This window comes from Magnolia sinica, chromosome 2 (assembly GCF_029962835.1).
Source record: "Magnolia sinica isolate HGM2019 chromosome 2, MsV1, whole genome shotgun sequence".
Lineage (NCBI taxonomy): Eukaryota > Viridiplantae > Streptophyta > Magnoliopsida > Magnoliales > Magnoliaceae > Magnolia > Magnolia sinica.
The window spans coordinates 11,449,771-11,470,478 of record NC_080574.1 but is presented as its reverse complement, the minus strand read 5'-3'; the positions used below and the strand labels follow the sequence as shown (position 1 = coordinate 11,470,478).

Genomic DNA, 20,708 nt, shown 5'->3' with positions numbered 1-20,708 from the left:
TTAAATCAGACGCTCATGTACATGTTGACACATACATTTTGCGTAGGCTAGCTATCTTACAAGTGTTTGAGCTACCGGAACAGCATTTGATTGCTATATCACGATTAAAATTAACCCAGACCCAACCAGTTTATTAAATCAGGTCGGGTAACCCCACGAATTTACGTTTCCCGATTAGGTGTGACAAAGAAATACGAGTTAGAGAAAGTGTGCGAGAAACACGAGTGAATATGAAACATGTGAGCATGCCATACGTGTACGATTGATTTCAAGGGCTCCAGGCAGGAAAGGTGAGCGAGCATGGGTAGCAGTCCAGCCTAGCCGGTGAGGGAGGAAAGGTGGGGGGGAGTCGAGAATAAAACGAGGAATATAAAGGCAGAAGAAGTGCAGTGCCTGCATGTCGTGTTGCTGAATCCATGGCATACATGGATTAGACCCGTGTATTTTATGTGTCACAACGTAAGCTAGGCACAGTCGAAAAATCACCACTATTACTACGATGTGTATAGTATCCACTCCGTCCATTTGCGACAACCCATGGAAGGACGTGAGCCCTAAAATCATGCCCATCTCAAACTAAGTGGGACACACTACCTGAAAGTGGGGATAGGGATGCCTCCTATTGGAACCTTCTGAAGGCCCACAGAAGTTTTGGATCATGCTGATATTTGGTTTTTCTCAAAGTGGGGATAGGGATGCCTCCTATTGGAACCTTCTGAAGGCCCACAGAAGTTTTGGATCATGCTGATATTTGGTTTTTCTCTCCCCATGGGAGTCACAATGGTTCGATGTCAAACCAACATCATGGTAACCTCAGAAAGGCTCTGATGGTAGGAGTCCCCATCGCTACTGGTCCCTGTGGTGTGGCCCACTCGAGTTTAGGATCAGCCTGATTTTTTTCTCTAATGCCCTAACATGAGCTCGTGCAAATGATGGATGGAGTGGATGTCACACACTGCAGTGGGCCCCAGAGCAGTTTTTAGTAGCAGCTCGTTAATGACATGGCCGGCAGGGTCCTTGGTTCGATGGTCTGGGTCTGATAGAATCCAGACATTGTTAATTGCTAGACGTTCTTCCCACGGAATGCAAAGAAGCTCTTCCATTTTAAATACTACCCAAACACCTGCGTAATCCCAACCATTAGCACAGCAGCAGCAGCAAATCAAGCATGGTTACTGAGAAACCTGTAACATCTCGGAAAAATTCGTACAAAGAGCTGAATACCGCCTCAGGCAGAAATCACTAAGGACCAAATTCCTTTAGAAATTAGATGTTGATTAATTAGGTGCTAAACTAGATTATCTGTGAAATTAGCACTAATCACTTTAAATACGATTTGTATGACCCAAAATCTGCAAGATCACTAATGCAACATTGCCTAAAAACTTAGGATCCATCTCAAAACCCAGTTGCTCTTGGGAGTGCATCGAAACTCCGTATCGGACCTGGACCGCGCGTCGAAAGTCCAATTTTTCCAAATCTATACGGTTATGACCGCCTTGCTGGACTTGGCAACCATCTCGGAAATCAAGTCTTAAGGGTATCCAGAAATGCATAATATAAGCCCGGAGCGAAGTGTGTGAGAAACGCGAATATCTTTAAGAAATGAATTGAAACTTAAGTGAATTGAGTCGTTCTCTTGCAGGCCAAATCTAAGGATTCAGACCGTCAGATTCTGAACCAATTACACCATCGGATCAAGAAAATTTCCCAACACATGTCAGTGTACCTGTGACCCTGATCGAGTGTCGATGACCGTTGAACTGAAACTGACCCTCTGCGATCGATCTGTAGATCCAATCGAACCAAAAAACTTAACCAAAATCCAACGGCAGAGGACTTTTCCGGGACCATATGCAGAAAAGGGGCCTCCGGATGTGCTCCGTTGGATCGAAACAGCTAACTTTTGGCTATAACCTAAGTATACCATGACCCTGGGGCCAATCTCATCATTTCTGGGCCTATATAAGGGCCTTAAACCCTCTCTCTCTCTCTCCCATTCCATACGAATTTACAAAACCCTAGGAGAGAGAAGAGAGCAAAGAGAGAAGGAAAGAGAGAGAGTGAGAGAGAAAGTGGGAGAGTTCCTGGGATTCAACCCCATCACTCCACGTGCCGAATTAGTCTGTCTGTATCGCTATCCTGACGATTTCGACTCCGTTCTTGGATAAGAAATCCTATCCCTAATCTGTTTTAGATAGTCAAATAGAGTAAATGGTGAAATAACTAACCTGTTTCATGCTATAGGTTGCCGTCGTTCTGTAAACAAAGACTTAGCGTTTAAACTGAGTTCGTTACGATACCGGCGAAAGGTGCGAACTATAAATGTTTAGGTTATAGTTTTCAAGGCTTTCAATGTCAGTAATGATTTATGACTGACTTGATTGCTGTCACATGTGCGTAGATACGACGTTTTCCATATACTATATATATGTGTGTAGACTATGTTGATTTTAATGCATTCCACATGTTTGTTTAAATGATTGAATGAGTATGAAATTATGATTTATGCTTGCCATGTTCATTGACTGAGAATACTTGATTGTTGTATGTATGGTGAACCCTTTGTAAAGGGATTATAATACCCGTTATAACTACTTTATTACATGTATATGATATGTGTAGCCTAAGTGTTTGATAAAATGCCTGAATGTGAAAATGCTTGTTGAAACGCATGTAATGAGGGTGTTGAGATAGGATTCTCAATTCCCTTAACTATGGTTATAGTATCCTTTATATAACCTATCTTACTACTATGTGAGTTAAGGATGAAATGCCTATGTACGGTAATATGTGTAGTATGTGTTGTGTCGAATTACTTAAGTAAGATCTATATTTGATTTTACTTGTCACATATTGTCTTTGGCTACTACATGCGTATACAATTGCTTAGGATGTGTTTAGGGCTACGACGTAGTCCAGGTAATCGGTAATGATTTCTAAGTTAGTGGCCGAGGTCGTTTCGCCACACCAGATAGGTTCGAGGAATCCGAGTTGTACCCTGCTAGTCGACAGTGGTTAGGCCACACGGAGTGCTTACGCGCTCCATGTCGATCAGATCGACGTACGCTTGTACCAGTCGAGCTTGTCAAGCAACCCGATTGGCCTAATCTATGTTCACCATATATAGATGCTATTGCTTGAATCTAAGGTACCAACTTACCAGTGAAGATCCCGTTTAACCTTGGTACCTCGTTCCGATAAGACTCATGAGCCGGACATGGTGGTGTATGGGACACCATGGTCGAGCTGTCGACTTACGCTGGAGTGACGAGCCTCCCCGTAGTGACTAGTGAGCAACCTAAACTCATGAGCTGAATATGGTGGTATATGGGACACTGTATTCGAGTTGTCGGCCTATGATCAGGTGACGAGCCCGTAGTGATCGTGAGTATACACTAGGACTACGCTAAGGTGACGAGCCTTTCCGTAGTGACCTCGAGTATAAACTAGGCCTGCGCTGAGGTGACGAGTCGCTCCGTAGCGACCTGAAAATTGCCTATCGTATGTGACTACTAGGATTGACGACCCTAGATGGATTAATGTTTGGCGATATGATATAAAGGGAGGTGTCTTAGCTTCCTAATCCTGCTGTATGAATATGGCTAATTAAGAATTTGGCTAACACTACCATGCATCGCATTGCACGGTGCTTTGGCAAGAAAGTGCACATAGGAAGGGGTGCATGCCGCGATCGTAAGATGATGTCGCAGAGGGAGTGTAGGCGAAGGCATGCATCATTATCACATACCATCCTTACATTAATAAGAGTACTTAGGACTTGATTGTTGAATTATTTTATCATTACTGCTTGACTGGATTGATAACATATTAACCTTTGCTTCATAGCTCCACTGAGTTGATCACTCACTCCCACGTTCTAGAATGGTGTTTTAAACACCAACCAGACCCTGTTGTAGATGCAGATGATGGCGATGCTTTCGAGGCAAAGCCGGACTTTTACGGTGACGAGGGGGAGTTCTCCTACATGCAGCTATTAGGCAGGTCTATGTAGACCGTGATTTGATCGACGGAGTTACAGGGATGCTAATTAGACTCCATTACACTTGTCATTTTTTTACACTTTGAAACACCCATGTATATTCATTTTGTGCATTTTTGGAGTATACATATATATATATATATATATATATATATATATATATATATATATTTAACCTGGTAACATGTTCATACTCTGGAGACCTACATTAGTTTATATACTTTATATATCTATCAGTCTTCCACTTACGACATTTAACTGTCTCTAGAGTATGATATGCTGTTTTGGTATAATCTCAATCATGTTTAAGGCACTAATACAGACAACATTTAATCATCATTTTCTATGTTACATAAGTGATGTGTTGGAACTCGGGAGTTGGGCTCCTGCTCGACCTTCGAATTTTAGGGCGTTACAAAACCACTGACCCTTTTCACTGTCCTTGCATGGGCAATCCTGCCTTCTTTTTTTTCCTGGTCATGTAGCACTCAAATCCCAATAAGCAAATGCTCTCTTCAAATGGAAAGCCAACCTTGAAATCCAAGCCCTCCATTCATGGTCGCTACCCAATAAAAGCAACAATTCAATTGGATTGGAATTTCGTGAGACTATACAACTGTGGAACCGCAATCGAGATAAGTTTATCAAATATGAGTTCGCCAGCCAAGCTAGATGTAGAAGCTTCTCTATCCTTTCCAAGTCTTTTTGGTTTCAATCTCCACAGCAATGCAATCCACATAACCATCCCGGCCCTCCTTTATCAGTCTATGAACCGGTTTTCAACCCATTGCCACTTTCATTCGTTAGGGCCGTTTGGATGGGAGTAAATGGACATAAATGAGTGGAGTTGAGAGTAAATGATAGTGTGTTTGGACGAAAGTAAATGTATGCAGATGAAATTCTCTCTACCAAAGGGGATTTGGAAGCAAATAGGAGCTCCCTCGGTGAGTCACACGTGTAAGCAAAGGTGCCACTATGCACATGTCCACCATACACATGTCATACTAATAATACTCCAAAACAAAGCAAATATTAGCTACATCACTAAAATCACATAAAAAGAATGATCCAAACCATCCAAAGGATGGCCATTTAAATGGATGGTTAAAAAATGTGGGCAAGTTTGTGGCCTACCCTAAACTTGAAATTTCCTCATTTTTGGCTAATGTATATATTTAAATGGGTTTATTACAACCATTCTATTAAATTTCACATCCGTACACTAAGTTGGGATATTCAAGCTGATTTGACATATATTCTTGTGAATATATTAAAAAAATCAAATGCATTCCCACTCCTTCCATTTATTGCCATCCACACTAAATATTTTGATTTCAAAAGCATTTCATTTACTCCCGTCAAAACACAACTTTGTAGGATTGTACCCCCAATTCATTTACCTCCAAATCCATTTCCCATTTACTCTCATTTACAAGCTCCCAATCGAGCTTAATCAAATATTTGTTGTGTGTAATGTATTTGGTCATATTAGCAAATGTATATTGTTGTACTTTTAATATTCTAGGTTGGACATTCTGATAAGCTAAGGTTTCTAGTTTTTAGACTTTTAAACATAAGATAACATGCTAATTTCCATCATCGTGAATAGAAACATCAAAGTTACCTAAGGTTGTGTTTGGATGCGCTGTTGAATTGAATCCCAATAACTACATCAATAAAGTGGAAGTGACTATAAAGAAATTACTCTTGCTAGTATTTTGGAGAGATTCGCCTCCCAAGTGTGATCATGTTAATTTCAAATTGGATTGATAGGTTAGATTGAAAGGAAGGAAACCACAATTTGAGGCAGGAAAAAAAAAAACAGACAGAATAAAAGAAACAGCAATTTGACACTACTTGCCACAGACAATGGGGATGCATTGGGCTTGATTGAACTGGATGTTCGCAATTCAATAAGGGCCCGTTTGGCCAGCTGCATTAGGTGGGATTAAGGTGGATAGAATTGTAAAAGTTACAATAAATGCATGTGTAAGGTATTGTTCTGGATTGGGTTTATCCCATGCTTTCTCATACCATGTTTGGAATGTATGCATTAACAAAATAAATTCCAGGATTTACTTTCAAACTGCATTTGGATTGAACCTGAATGAAACAAAAATCTATCATCCATAGGATTAATAATCCTATCTCACACCTTCCAACACAAGGCTCATTTTTCAAAGCCTTCAAAGTTAATTTTAATCCCATCTCACACTCCTTCCAAATATGTCATTCAGAATTTCAAAGTGGGATTAGTAATGCAATCCCATTTAATACAACTTAATACCACTGTCCAAACAGGCCCTAAGTGAATCCAATGCTGCACAAAATAAGATTTCTGTATTGTGAAGCATGGAAATTTCCATCTCTTAGGAGCCTCATGTTGTCCTGCTAAAACAGGCAAATCAACTGCATTGTCTGCCACAATGGGTGCTATGAGAGGCATAAAAGCTGCTAATAAATGTAGCTATGCCAGTTCCTAGAATGGCATGCAAGGGAGGAACAACAGTGGATTGATGCAGATGTAACAACTAGCTACGGTGATGTATGCAAGGAAAAATTCCAACTCCCAAAAACCTCAATTTTGATCACAGACATCCAATATGGGGGAATCGTGATCTGGCCGTGGTCATGACACTATGGTTAAACAGCCCATTGATTCCTATTCAACTGCTTCCACGCATGAATAAAAAACGATGTACCATGAGCATGAAGCCATGCATGATACTCAGGGTTAGTATTGACTTGTTGTCAGCTGTAGGTGCCCCCTTCTGCTAAGATGGTGGGACTATAGTTGATCATTCGTTAGGTAGTGGTCCCTACCAATTAAGAATTAAAATAAAAAAGGAGGAGAAGAAGAATAACAACCCCTCATGTCCCGAAATTGGGGGTGATCAACTCACCCATTTCCTCAGAGATTACCACTCGAATCTTCAGAAAGATGACTCAGGTCCATCCCAACTCTCACCACCACACATGGTGGCTGTATAGTGGATGAATCCAGATCATCTATCTGATAGACCCTGCCATGGCCTGTGAACAGAAGAGGCAGCCAGGAATCAGTCTTGCCATGCGTGTTGTGGTGGAAAATCATGGGCCATGATGGATTCATTGCAACAAACCCAGAACGTCTTCAGAGAAAAAGCCATCACTTAATCACTATGGTTAATCCCACGACCTTCATTTTCCTTAAGACGAAAAAATAAAGGAAATAAAAAAACAGCCCTTCCTCTCCCACATGCTACTGCAATTGAGATGGATCAAGGGCAATTGTTTCAATTTTCCAACATGATTTTGGTTGAAAGCTTGTTCCCTTTGCTAATTAAGTACATTAGTAAACCTAATTCCGAAATCCTTATTAGTATTGGGAGTAATTACATGTTTACCATTAGTCCCACACTGGAAGAGCACAGATTCTGCATGTCTTCTATAAGGATAACATTTACCCTGTGAATTGTGTAGAGATTTTAGTTGGGCACTAGAGTGGCTCTTTAAGATTAAGGTACAAGGGTCATGCACATGTGCCATGGCATGAGCACCCAAGATGGATGGAACTTGCCAAACATTGTTGGACTGTTCCTCTTTTTCATTTTATCATGATCATAAAAATCATATTGATTCTTGTTTTTCATTTCTGCTAGCAGAAATAACACATGATGCAGTTAGCAACACGCAAACAGGCATTTCAAGCTTGAGCACTACCATGTTTACTTGCCCGAGTATGATTTTGCTTACCCTACACATGCCGGTGCCATACATGACGGAGCCAAGCCATGCCATTCATCATGTGGATCAAATGTCGTATTGTGGCCCAAAAAGGTCCCAGGTCATCAGGTGGGCATGCATAGGCATCAAGTGTGGATTGTTGGTCAATTTCAACTCCATTTCTCGTACATGTGAGGTCCCATTACAGACCTCTTTGATTTTTTTTGACCATTGAGAATACATGGCTTCCCATGCCTGACTTATGATCCAAACCTAGTGGGCACACACAACTTGTGAGGAGAGTACAACACTGTAGTGGCAATTGAATCTCTTCATATTTTTATAGATTACGAAACACAAAGTACAAAAAATATAACCAACCTCGCAAAACTGTGAGCCAACCCAATCTTCCTGGTGATCATTTATTCATCCAGCAGTCACCACTACAAATGGATGGAGCTATCATATAATGCTCGGATCTAGAGACTTCTTGAAGTTGTCTCCTCCACCCGTATGCTAGGGAAAAATAAGACAGCCCATCATAAATCCTGTTGCCAGAACCAAATAGAACTCCAATCACACAACACAAGATAATGAAACTTACTGTTCATAGAGTCCAATCAACGAGATTACAATCCTTCTGTAGCAGAAGCTGACGAAGTGACTCTGCCTTTTCCACACTGCCAGCATCCAAAAATGCATCAAAAAGTCGCTTACATGCAGTTACATCAAAGTCCGGGTCACATTGCTTCCATTGATCAATAACTTCTTCTGCTTCTTTCAGCTGCTCGAGCATAACATGCGAAGACAGAATACATAAATAGTTTCTGCTGGTCATCTTCTGAGAGGTCATTCTCAGAGACTTCCATATTTCAAGAATCCTCTCTTTGTTTCCCAGACCGGTATAAAGAATAATAAGGAAGTCATAGGTTATCCATTCTCTCTGAGTAATCTTTTTGTCGGCTTCAACTGGAGCGTTCTTTGAATCTACAAGACGACCAGCAGTAATATATATGTTGGTCAATGTCATGTATGTTTTCCAACTTTCATTTGAATTGGAATCCCGGCTCATTTCTTCAAGAATCCTTGTTATGCCATCAATGTCAAGAGTAGCAGCACATGAGCTGATCCAAAGATTGTACGTGAACAGATCTGGTGAAACCCTCTGCCTTTTCAACTCTTCCATGACTAAAGAAACCTTATCCAGCTGTCCGGTTGACATATACAATGTCATCATTTCATTACATGCAAGCACACTTAGGGTGAGGCCTGATTCCTTGATTCTTTCAAAGAGCGCCTCAGCCTTTTCAGTCTGTTTTGCCGAAGCATATGAGTGGAGGAGCGCAGTGTAGGTTTCATTGGTTTTTGCAGTTGATGGAAGCCCTTCGAAATGTTCTTCAGCAGCGTTGGTACCAAAAACTTTAGTAATCAAGTCTATGCGGACTGCATGGTCATGGCCTGATACCTCAAATTCTTGATGAGTTACCATCCACTCTGATACCTGCAAACTAGTTTCAGTTCAGTTTCAGTTAAAGTTTCAACTTTTATTCTCCAAGAATGGAATAATGAAAGGTTGTTTCTCGGACATTGACATAGTTAGGCATGTCATGCTTCATCTAACAAGAATGAAATGAGCAAATGATTGTACTTCAAATTCTTCAAATGTATGTAACATGCTTAGAATGAGACAGGTAAAGTGGTAGAATGTTTCTTACCAGATGGTATCAATTTTCTAACAGGTTAAGGAAGAGGAAGAGGAAGAAGAAGAAGAAGATGTAGGTGAAAATTTTATAATTGCAAACAACATTAACAAATGAGTAATCTGTAAGCCTAATAGGAGTTGAGCAATCAAAATCATCACAGTGGAAGACAGAAACAGGAAGAGCAGGTCATTTCACAGCTCAAAGAATATCTCATGTTGAAATGTGGAATGCCCTGACACTTTTTTATCCCACCTATGACCACTTCATCTTACATTTGAAGAAAGAAAAACTGTAGAAAGTCTTTTAGAACTGCATGATATACTGAGTAGATATCTCATTTCACCAAACATGTTGTTTCTCAATATTAAAGGGTGAAATGGAATTGGCTCGTTTCTCAATATAGAAGGACAAACAAATCAGCTTTCTAATTTACTATGGAAGTTCTGTCAGTGAGCCAAATTCCTAGTCATCTACACCAGAGGAGGTTGTTTGTATCACTATTTGCTATTCATTCAGACAAGCATAACCATTTCATCTTCATTAAACTGAATATTTGCAATTCAATTCATTTACGCATCCAAATGCAGCCTTAGTGAAGTGAAAATGATGAAATTGCAATTACCTTAGCCTTGTGAAATGCTGAGGGATAAGCTCAGAATCCCGAATATGCTATTTTCAAATAGACATAAACACGCATGCACACATGCACCCACGCCCATGCCCACCCAGCCAATTTTTTAAAACCTGAACCTGACACCCACACATTTTTGTGGGCAGTTCAGTCCAAATACAGAACGACCGCAAGTCCAACCTGCTTAGCCTGTGGCCTCATGATGATGTTATAATTAACTAATCCTTTTTTAAGGCCAACAGAAACTTTATTAGAACTGAACAAAAGACATACATGAGATGAAAATGGAAGAAGGTGAGAATCATCCCACACACCCCATACCAAAATTTACACCATGATAACCCAATTCCCTGGGAAATCTTCTCTTTTACACCCGTGAAATTATTGAGTCCCGAAGTCCATGGAATAATTCTTCCCATAGCTCTAATGAAAACAATCTCTGAAGGTTCCAATTTGTTGTTGAAAGTGCAGTTATTTGCTCTTTAAAAAATGATCACATCGCATCTAGCAATGAAACCAAAGAGAACTTTTCCTTTTGCCCCAATTCCCCAATCTCCACGCGTAAACAAGCTCACCAATTGAACTGGGCATGATAACATATATCAACAAGGGCCGGGTACCCTCTCAAATTGCAGAGGCAATCTCATAATGAATAGGCAGTGATTAACAGATTCCAAATCTCAGTGTGTAACCATGTGTCTTTTAACATCTCCTGAAGTTTAGCTGAAATTTTCCACAAAAATTTCCTAAAGTTTCCCCCAATGTTTAGAGCAGAATGTGAAACTCTGTCATTAACAAAACATTCTTAAAATTTCTAATTCTCAAAGTTGCTAAAATTTCTCCAACATGCCGATATACTTCATGTCGCTTTTTAGACGTGCAAAGTCTATGTTGGATAAGCTCAAAAAGCTCAGACGTTATTTCTTATGGAGGGGAAAAGAGTTGAGGAAAAGATTCCATCTCCTAGGATGGGACGAGGTGTGCAAACATCTATCCAAAAGTGGGGCAGGCCTGAGGGTAATGGAGCATATGAACCAAGCTCTCTTGGGCAAATAGCTGTGGTGTTTTGCCTTAGAGGAAAATAGTCTTTGGAGGTAGGTGCTGTTTCAAAATACGGTACCAGACCAGGGGTTTGGTGGACCAAAGAATCGTTGACATATAAAGCCTTGGGTATGTGGAAAGCTATTCTTTCTTTGGCGCCAAAATTCGGACAAGGCACTTCCTTTGTGGTTAGTAATGGCTCCAGAATTCATTTTTGGGAAGACATGGATCAGTGACTGTACTCTTAAGGAGGCTTTCCCTTCCATGGCTGCCCTAGCCCCAGACATTAGCATACCGATTGCCACTTGTTTTGAGAAGAGGGGAGACAAGATTGTTTGGTCGCCTCCTTGTTGAAGAGGCCTTTCAAACGAGGAGTTGGGGACGTTTTTTTGTCTTCTAGAGAGGCTAAAAGATTCTTATGTTGGAGATTCGGAGGAAGACTCAGTAACATGGAATGCTCACAGATCGGGGAGATTCTCCATTACATCATTTTATAGACTCCTGAATCCTCCCTCGGATACCTATGGGCACAACTTTCAATTCTAGAAGTACGGAGCCCCTATAAAGGTAGCATTTTCATTTGGTTGGCTGAAAGGAATTGGATATTGCCAGTGGATATCTCTGCAAGAGGGCTATGATGCTTCCTAATGTTTGTATTATGTGCTTGAGAGGCGCCGAGTCGGTGGACCATTTGTTCTTGCATTGTCCTTTTGAGAAGAATATTTGGGATAGGTTTCTTATGACTCTCAATGTCATGTGAGTGATGCCAGGCTCGCTTCCCTCTCACTTGGTTACATGGCACGGTGGTGGTATAGATAGAGACGGTAAGGCGATTTGGCATCTGGCGGGATGGCGTCTGTGGGCTATATGGGGGGAGAGAAACATGCGATGCTTTGAAAATAAATCAGAGACAGAAGATAGGATTTAACACAAGGTGGTGCGTTTGGTGGTGGAATGGTCTTCCGGGTTTAAGGACTTAGACACCTTTGTCATTTTAGCCTTTTTGGGGTTATAATTTTCTTTTTTCGTTTTTTGTATTCTGTTTCGCTTTTTCACTGTCTTTCTAACAAAACCAGTTACCTTTCAAATAAAAAAGTGCTAAACTTGTGCAAGATCGATATTTCAAACATTGTGTAGAAAAAGAAAAAAAATAAATTCCATCACCACATATCACCTGGGGAAGGAGAGGCAAATATTCCTATTTCGAGAATGCATTCAAGTAAATTCATCAATCTCATCCATGAGGTTTCTGCAGAAACAAAGACAAAATCCCACTAATGGTTCCCAGAATAAAGCACTGAGAGACAAATGAAACAGGTTCAGCACACCATGAAGATCACTTCACAAGAAAATTGAGGCTGATCCACTCGTTAGGTGAACCGCACCCATACACTAACTCAAATCATAGGCTATCCACCGATTTTGATGGTGTGGCCCACCTGATGCGGATGGAGATGGAGCATGCATTCACCAATTCGATTGAGAATGAGATGATATTGGGACCCATCCATTATCATCGCATTCTCACTTTGGAGCATGATTTGCAGACAGGATACTTAATGGCATCCCGCCGCCTGCACTCTACCAAATGTCTTGCTTCTGCAAAATGCGCCCGGCTAGAACTGCATTTCATTCCCTTCTCATTCTGGGGTATACCCAAACATGCCCTAAACCATCTTTTGCAAAATATGCTACAACCTGCAGTGAAGCAACAGAAAGCTTACGAAGTCAAATAGAATCGGGCCAAACCTCTAGTGCGTGCTTGTACCGCTGCAATCTCCTCAGCTCCTTAGCGATCTGCCGAAGCTCCGGAAGTGTCGCATCCTTCCCTTCACTCACCCACCGCTGAAGCTGGGTGGTTGCGCTCCGCTTGGGGAATCTGAGGCGGAGGATCCTGCTCTTCAGATCGTCTTCTGCAGGGGCACCAAGTGGCTGAGATTCTTCGATGGGATTGAGATTCAATGCACCCGAAGAGAACGAGCGAGAGAGGGTTTTTGAGGAGGTGAGAAAGGGAGTGTGGGAGGAGCGAAGGTTCCTGCAGTTTCTAGGGCTTTGTTAGAGAAAATTCAAACAGATAGAAAAGAAAAGGAGAAGAGGTAGAGGAATCTGGAGTGACCGTGTGAGAGTGAGGAAGAGGGAACGAATCGGCATCGCTTCTCGGCTTGGTTGCTGCTCTGCTTACATTTCCTTTCGTTGCCCTTCAGGACGGTCGGTTTTGCATTTGGGGAGTAATGTAATAATGCTCCGGCGGAGGATAGCACTTGATACGCATGCACTAGGAAATTGTACACGTGCATACGCTAGAAGAAATACTCTCCCCAGAACATATTGGTCGGACGGAAACGGATTGGCCACTCCCCCTTCCACCTGCCCCGTGGCTGATGGTCGGTGCTATGTGGCCATGTACGTGTTTCATCCACTCCGTTCATCCATTTTTCCAGATCAGTTTATAGTTTGATCCCAATTGCAAAATGTGAGGGATATAAATCTTAGGTGGACCACACCATATGAAAACAATAGTGATTGGATATCCACCATTGAAATCCTCCTAAGGCTTATTGTACTGTTTATTTGACATTCAATAGGTTGATTAGGTCATACATGCCTAGGGAAAAAATAAAAATCAGCTTAATCCAAAACTTTTATACTCTTGAAATGTTTTTAATGGTGGACACTCATTAGACACTGTTTCATGTAATGTGTTCCATTTGATATGCCTCATTTTTTTTTTTCTAATACCTTAATACCTTAAAATGATCCGTAAAAATAAATGAACGAAATGAATGAAACACATATATCATGGTGGGGCCAACAGAGCACCGAACACCAGCAATTGGATGGTGTCGGGGAGTAGCCAATCCGTTTCCTGGTCGGACACTCGTCATTGAAACGGGACCGTTGGATATTTTCACCTCTAAACGTTCAGTAAACGTCCAGCAATCGAACAGTCAGATGCTTGACAAGCTTAATTTTTGGTTTATTAATTTAGGCTCAAACTCGTAATTTGAAAGGTTTAGTTTGAATTATTTGCATGCGTGTGCATTTCTAGGAGTATATCAAGCGTGCTGTCATCTCTCAACGCTACACGTGGCTTTTCAATTGCTACAGATGGCGCATTGTTCGGTGATCCAAATGACGAGTTGACATCTGCTAATTAAATCCTGGCTCTTGGTTTGGCTACCGTAAAATTGAAAATTAACTACATATAAATTCAAATTTCTAAAACATGATTTCTGTAGATCTCATTTTTTCAGTCATGTTTGGCAATTACGATCAACCTCTGTAACTTGCCGGTCAGATTTTCAGTTAAAATGTCAGGGCTTGTTTGGATTAACGAAAGCATTTAAAAAGTTTGGTTTATTGTTCTCGAGAATCTAAGAAGTTGGTAAGAAATGAAACACCATTTCAATGAGAAAGTTCCTTTAAAAAATTTTGTTATTTCGGATTCAAAAATTTGAAAAATTAAATTTTGTAAAATTTGTACTCCAAGGCGAAAGTGGACGTGTGTACCAAAGATGATTTGTTTCGTGTGCCACATTGTCATGTCCATTGAAATATTAAGAATGACGTATGCTACACACACACTGTGTGTGTGTGTATGATGTTTCAAGGACAATAGTGGTACATACTACACATGTTGCATATTAATACATGTGGAGTGCTTAGATATAGGTGCTTGTATGCGTGGGTTTTTTTTTTTAATTTTAAATGTCTGAATAGAACATATTATGCTCTTATCTCTTATGGGATATTATACATTTTTATAAACTAAAATGGAAATATAAATGGTGGTTTTAAGCAATTAAAAAACAAGAAAATGAAAATATCATTTTTATGAAAATTGTGTTTTTGAAATTTATATTTCAATGAATCCAAGATTATATAATTATAGTGTGATTTAAGTCATAAAAAAGGACAATCATTAAAATGAAATATAAAATTTTATTTTATTTATAAAATTCGTGAAGCCCAAGTATGCTAATAAAAACTTAATATTATTTTATTATTAGGTGAAGATTATCTTACAATGGACTCAACATAATAATTATATGCATATATGATATTAAACTGTATGAGAACATTTAATTCACGACACCCAAATATCCTATCAATTATATCACAAAATAATTTTAGGAATCAAAGTATCAAAATTCAGACTCGCAAACGCATTTCAGATTACAAGATCCTGAAAATCCATGCAGTGAAGGAGAGCCGAAAATCTAGGATTTCAATTCATACCCGAAACCAAAATGTTTCTTCGCGCGAGTTGCATTCGGATTTCTCGTGTGTAGGGTTTTAGCGCGCTCGCAAGCAGGAAACCACCGAACAGAGCGCCCATCAGCTCCCACCGGAAAATGTGAAACGTATATACGCCTCTGCCCCCTTTCTCCTCATTCAATCCTCCCATCCGTTCGATCATTTCCCAAAACATCGTCGCGCGAAGAAAAGGAGAAGATTCACCACATACCCCGACGACCTTCCATCCCATCATCTCTACGAGACCGTTCGATGTTCTTCAACCTTGGACGCAGTCGAATCCCTCCCAAGATAGCCACCTTTCGTTCCGCCGCGAATGGGCAGATTCAGTCGCCTAGGGTTTACCCCAAATTCGCTGTTGCAGATCCGTCGCCATTTCCTTTCCTTCTCTGAATTCCGCCTCGAACAATGCAGGAATGGGCAGGTCATGTCCTTGCTGCGGTCGATGTCACATAGACCAAGTAATTCTCTAACCCTCTTTCTTTTCACTGCTTAGCCGTTATTCAGTTCATTTAAAATCACCAACTCGCCATTCAAATTCTCCCTGTCTGCCAGTATTGCACAGCTACAATGTCGATTTTATCGGAAGACCTTCCATTTTTCCTTCAACCAGGCGGTGTGTTCATGCTACAGGTATTTATATAATTTTGAGATTGTTTTTGGTTTCGATTCTGTTGGATTTCAACAGTCAAGGATTTATTACATGCTTACATTGTTTTGCAGGATTTCGCTATGCTACGGAACGGGACTTGTATGAAGTTCTCGGTGTACCAAAAGATGCTAACCGCGATGATATCAAGAAAGCTTTTCATGCAGTAAGTAATACATCCTGGACTTGACACTGGTGTTTGTGTCATGGCCTTCTCTTTACACACACACACACACACACACACACACACACACACACACTTTCGTTCTTTCTTTTTACAGTTGAAATGGTTCATAGCTGATATTTATTCGTATGATACACTACCTGTGTGTATACGAACTTTCATTCTGACAAGTGGGGCCCATGTTTTGGTAATCTTGTATGGAGCATGCTCTGGAAGTCTCCCGGATTGCAAGATCCTAGAGAAGGATCATTGGACTTCTTGTCTGTTGATTGTGGATCGGTGCTGTCTTTTCTTTCTTAACTGCCTATTCATAGTCTATAATGTTATGATCTCTCATTGAGGTGATTTTGGGCATGGTCCATCCACTGTGGGATGCAACATCCCAATTGTCTGGATTACCCAAGCATGTGCCCCAGTTGTCAGAATGGAAGAGCTGCATATATTGTGCAAAGCTTTGGCGCGTGTGTCTTGTTATTCATCTTTATTCAAAGCAATGGCATTGGAAGCGTTCTCAACTGGGCCATGTGATGTTTCATTAAAATACTATCATGCACTACTGTCATTCCATCATTCGCCCATTGAGTATGCCTGTAATTAGTAATATAAACAGTGATGTTATCCTGTCAATGGAAGGATTGCCCTTTTTTCTTTTGGCTCATTATTGCAACGCTCGCTTCTTGCGACCATTCCTGCTTGCATTACTGCCAAGTACCAACCAAACTGAATCACTACCTGGACGGTTTTTAAATCTTGTGGGGTGAACATGAAGTTTCAGAAAAATGATCCCTGTCAACAGTTTGCACTGACGGAGAACAAATTGTCATGCTGATCAATCCAGGAACCAACAGCCATGGTTCTAATTATTATCTGATACTGAGTTGACTCGACCAAGTTGAATCTATATCAGTGGAGACTGAAGTGAGTCGTTGGGTGAGTTGCACTCCAAAACCCATCCCAGTTGGAATGTTTCCACCTGAGTCGGAATGATTTCAGTGGCTGAGCATGTCACTATGAATCTGATTTTTAAAACCATGCCAACAGCTCCAACGTAATAGACCTTGATCTCCACCACTATGCAATTGAATACGATGACTGACAATGGCATGACCCATATGATCCATCAAGTGTGTAAAGCGGATTTGTTGCCCTGTTTGATCAGACTCATCTGACAACAGTTCATCATCATCTAAGCCTTATCCAATTAACTGGGTTCTGCCACATAAATCCTGTTCCACCTGACAACAGATGAATCATTGATATTTTGAACCCAACCTGCGGATCCCAATGATCTGGATTGGAGAATTTTTTTCCCTAAACCCTAAACCTTCATTCTGTTGTTTGCTGAGTACTGTACATTCTTGTTTGGATTTCCTTTTTTTTTTTTCTAACATCAGTCATCACCAGAAAACTGGAAGTACCATTAATTGTTCATTTCTGACATGGTATCCTTGTCTAATAATGTTATATATGCTCGCTCATCATCTCGTGTGCCCTTGTATTTACTTGTTGAACTAATACCCTTCTAACATCATTCAGCTTGCAAAGAAGTACCATCCAGATGCAAATAAGAATAATCCTGCAGCGAAGAGGAAGTTTCAAGAGATAAGAGATGCGTATGAGGTTTGTGCGTGGGATGACTAGTTATGTAGTGCTTATTTGTCCTATTTTTCATTGTTTCTGTTCTCTCATAATATTGAATATTATGGAATAATGCTGTTAAAGCTCTGTATTTGCGGTTTTCTATTAGTTCAATAATTTAATTGCATCTCCTCTGAAAGGTAATTGCAGACATTACGTGATCCCGAAAAGAGAGCACAATATGATAGGGTAATAGTTCTTCAATGTTTTGAATTTTTCTTAATTATTTGTGTTGTGTTTGTTGCCTCTCTTTCATTCGGTTATGGAATCAATGAAAAGTTCTGGCAAGCCAGCAACTCTCATTATTCTTCAGTAATATAAATTAGCGTATTACATGTAGACTTTGCACGCACTGTTGACTCTGTCACTACTAATCCTTGACAAAGTTTGGGATTCCAGCTCTGAGCACATTAATCATAGAGTTTTAGGCTCTAGACAACACCTTGAATTATTCTATTATTTTTTATGCAATTGAAGGAGTGCTCAAGAGGTGCTGAAAAACAAGAATATGCTGCGAATGATGCAGAGGGGTTTAAGGAGGCTTATCAAGACGATTTCTCTGATTCATTCCATAGAATTTTCTCTCAGGTACTTACTACATATCATTTTTTTTTTTTTTTTTTCTCTTTTGGGTACTTTTTTTGCTGCTTTGTTGTTATGCAATCTGTAACATAGAAATGTTGAATGCTTTCACAGATCTTTGAACATGAGAGTGTAACCTCTGCAACTGATATACAGGTTAACTTGCTGTCCCTAAATTGACAAAAGTTGCCTTAGGTAGTTTCTTAGATGTGCCATGTCTGGATGAACACATCGAGATTTTTTTACCTTTCTTGTAATTTTGTAGGTGGAACTATCACTCTCTTTTTCTGAAGCTGCAAAAGGATGCACAAAACATCTCTCTTTTGATGCACATGTTCCCTGCGATTCTTGTTGTGAGTAAAACTGAACTCATTTAACTTAGTACGATTATGTTTTGACTTTTATGAGCAGAAGCAGATCTACTGTAAACAACACCTGTTAGGATGTTACATTGGCCACTCCTTCAGGGTCTGAATGTTTGCAAGATAATGCTAAGCAAGCACACAGGCAACACACTGGGAATATGTATTCCGGGATCATATCAATGTCGATGTTTTTTTTGGAAAAGAACACTGAATTTGATTCCCTTTATTGACTCACCATTGTTCATTGCTAGATTTATTCCAGTAATTGAGTAAAGATCACTAGTTCACCATTAGGTTGCCTGCTGTGTTTGTGTCTACTTTGGTGATCCTTATCAGCAGCATTCTCATGGCCAGTTCCATGGCATACTATCAGGGGTTTATCTCTTCATTTGGATAATCAGTTCCAGCAAATACAATTCATCTTAATCCTACCCACATTAGAGCCATATCTTGTTATTCATCATGGGCTGTGTCTCACTTTTCATGATTCAAATATATTGATTTCCATTGTTCCCTTTTCTATGTGAGATGCAGATGGAAGAGGCCATCCATTTAGTGCCAAGCCAAAAATATGTCCAACTTGTAAAGGCATTGGTAGAGTAAGTGTTTATTTTTTATATCCTAAATGAGAAAAAAAATGCTTATTCGGTTATTCCCCGTCATTGTGGAAGTGGGAGATTTTTATTTTTATTTTTATTTTTTATTTTTGTTTTTAAGAGGGAGAAGTTGCATCTTTTTCTTTTTATTGCTTTTCATGTTTGTTAAATCATCGGTCAGGTTACACTTCCTCCATTCACATCAACCTGCAGTACTTGTAAAGGATCAGGCCGAATTATTAAGGTCTGCTACTGACATCAATAAATCTCTTAGGCTGTTGATTTCTTAGTCTTGTTCAGTATCTTTTACATTCTATCTATCTTGAAGGAATATTGTTTAGCATGCAAAGGATCTGGGGTGGTTGAAGGTGTCAAGGAGGTTAATGTTACCATCCCAGCAGGTGACTTTCTATCTTTTGATCTTAAATGGCTTGCCAAGATATCATTTGGAAAAAAAAATAGCTTGCTAAGATTGGGCTGGGTTAGAATTTTCATTTGCACAAGACTCTACTTATCTAAATCAAGCATTAATGGTTGATTAATATGGCTGTATATTCAATCCTAACGTTAGCCACTGATTTTGAGCTGATGTTATCATGTGACCATTGGACTGCGTTGAGATATCCCCCATTACAAAATTGCTATGGTGTGGGGACTTCTCGGCAGTCCTTTAGATCTCAAATCAATGTCCCTTGGTATTATGGGACCTGTACAATGTTGTTAAAAGTCTATTCAGATATCCCTATTCCCCTTTGTAGGATACTTTCTGTCACATACACCTTTTATATGATTTATTTTCGTTGCCCATTTTTTCCTGTGTGCTTAACACCCAGTCTATGCATGTTTCCTCCTCCCATCTTTTCCTTTATGCTTTCTGATGGATGTACCTGCTATATGATGTCTTGTCATTGGGTTTAGCTTCTATCCCTTGTATCTAACACTAGGTTTTTGGCTAGAGCTCTACAAATCTGGATAGCTATAGCCAGTTATTGCTTTCGAGCTGGTATGCGTAGTGACTAATTTAGTCATGGTACTAAAACTTGTTAAGCTGAACAGAAACTCAGCTGAGTTGATCCAAGTTTCTGATACGGACTTTACTGTGGACTTGATGAACTGGCTGAGTTGACCTGGGGACTCGGTCTACTCAAGTTGACAAGCCAAGACTCAACCAAGTTCTTCTAGGACTTGGAGCAAACGAGCTTCAGATTGCTCCACTCTGCTGTAGACTGTGACCGTGCTTCCTTAAAACTGCAAGATTTGCCTTTTTTAACCTTTCTTTGATGAAGGAGCTTGGTGGCTGTTGCTCTCTCTCTCTCTCTCTCTCTCTCTCTCTCTCTCTAGTTCTTAGAGTAGT

General features: G+C 40.1%; 2 protein-coding genes across 8 annotated transcripts in view; one reads left to right on the top strand and one right to left on the bottom strand.

Moving 5' to 3' along the window:
* Positions 1-8,021: 8,021 nt before the first annotated feature.
* On the bottom strand, positions 8,022-13,335 carry LOC131234845 (pentatricopeptide repeat-containing protein At5g09450, mitochondrial). 2 transcript variants are annotated; one of them, XM_058231832.1, is made up of 4 exons: positions 13,200-13,335; positions 12,833-13,118; positions 8,313-9,209; positions 8,022-8,224 (listed from the first exon to the last, which is right to left on the bottom strand). In XM_058231832.1, the coding sequence occupies exons 1-3, from the start codon at positions 13,232-13,234 to the stop codon at positions 8,316-8,318; spliced, it is 1,215 nt and encodes a 404-aa protein (XP_058087815.1). In that variant the 5' UTR covers positions 13,235-13,335; the 3' UTR covers positions 8,022-8,224; positions 8,313-8,315. The 2 variants fall into 2 exon arrangements, with proteins under 2 accessions (XP_058087815.1, XP_058087810.1); XM_058231827.1 differs by having other exon boundaries at positions 8,022-9,209.
* A 1,825-nt stretch (positions 13,336-15,160) lies between these two features.
* LOC131234815 (chaperone protein dnaJ 1, mitochondrial) overlaps positions 15,161-20,708 on the top strand; it is a 45,220-nt gene continuing 39,672 nt past the window's right edge. For 2 of the 6 annotated variants that reach the window (XR_009165798.1, XR_009165799.1), the window contains exons 1-11: positions 15,163-15,801; positions 15,896-15,973; positions 16,064-16,155; positions 17,710-17,793; positions 17,962-18,000; positions 18,289-18,399; positions 18,508-18,549; positions 18,659-18,746; positions 19,293-19,357; positions 19,536-19,598; positions 19,683-19,755. Coding sequence is in view for 3 of the 6 variants with exons in the window: in XM_058231806.1 (XP_058087789.1) it covers positions 15,657-15,801; positions 15,896-15,973; positions 16,064-16,155; positions 17,710-17,793; positions 17,962-18,000; positions 18,289-18,399; positions 18,508-18,549; positions 18,659-18,746; positions 19,293-19,357; positions 19,536-19,598; positions 19,683-19,755 (880 nt within the window). In the remaining 3 variants the exon portion in view is untranslated. Of the gene's footprint in view, positions 15,802-15,895; positions 15,974-16,063; positions 16,156-17,709; positions 17,794-17,961; positions 18,001-18,288; positions 18,400-18,507; positions 18,550-18,658; positions 18,747-19,292; positions 19,358-19,535; positions 19,599-19,682; positions 19,756-20,708 lie in introns of all 6 variants that reach the window. The other 4 variants (XR_009165790.1, XM_058231794.1, XM_058231806.1 and 1 more) reach the window with 3 other exon arrangements.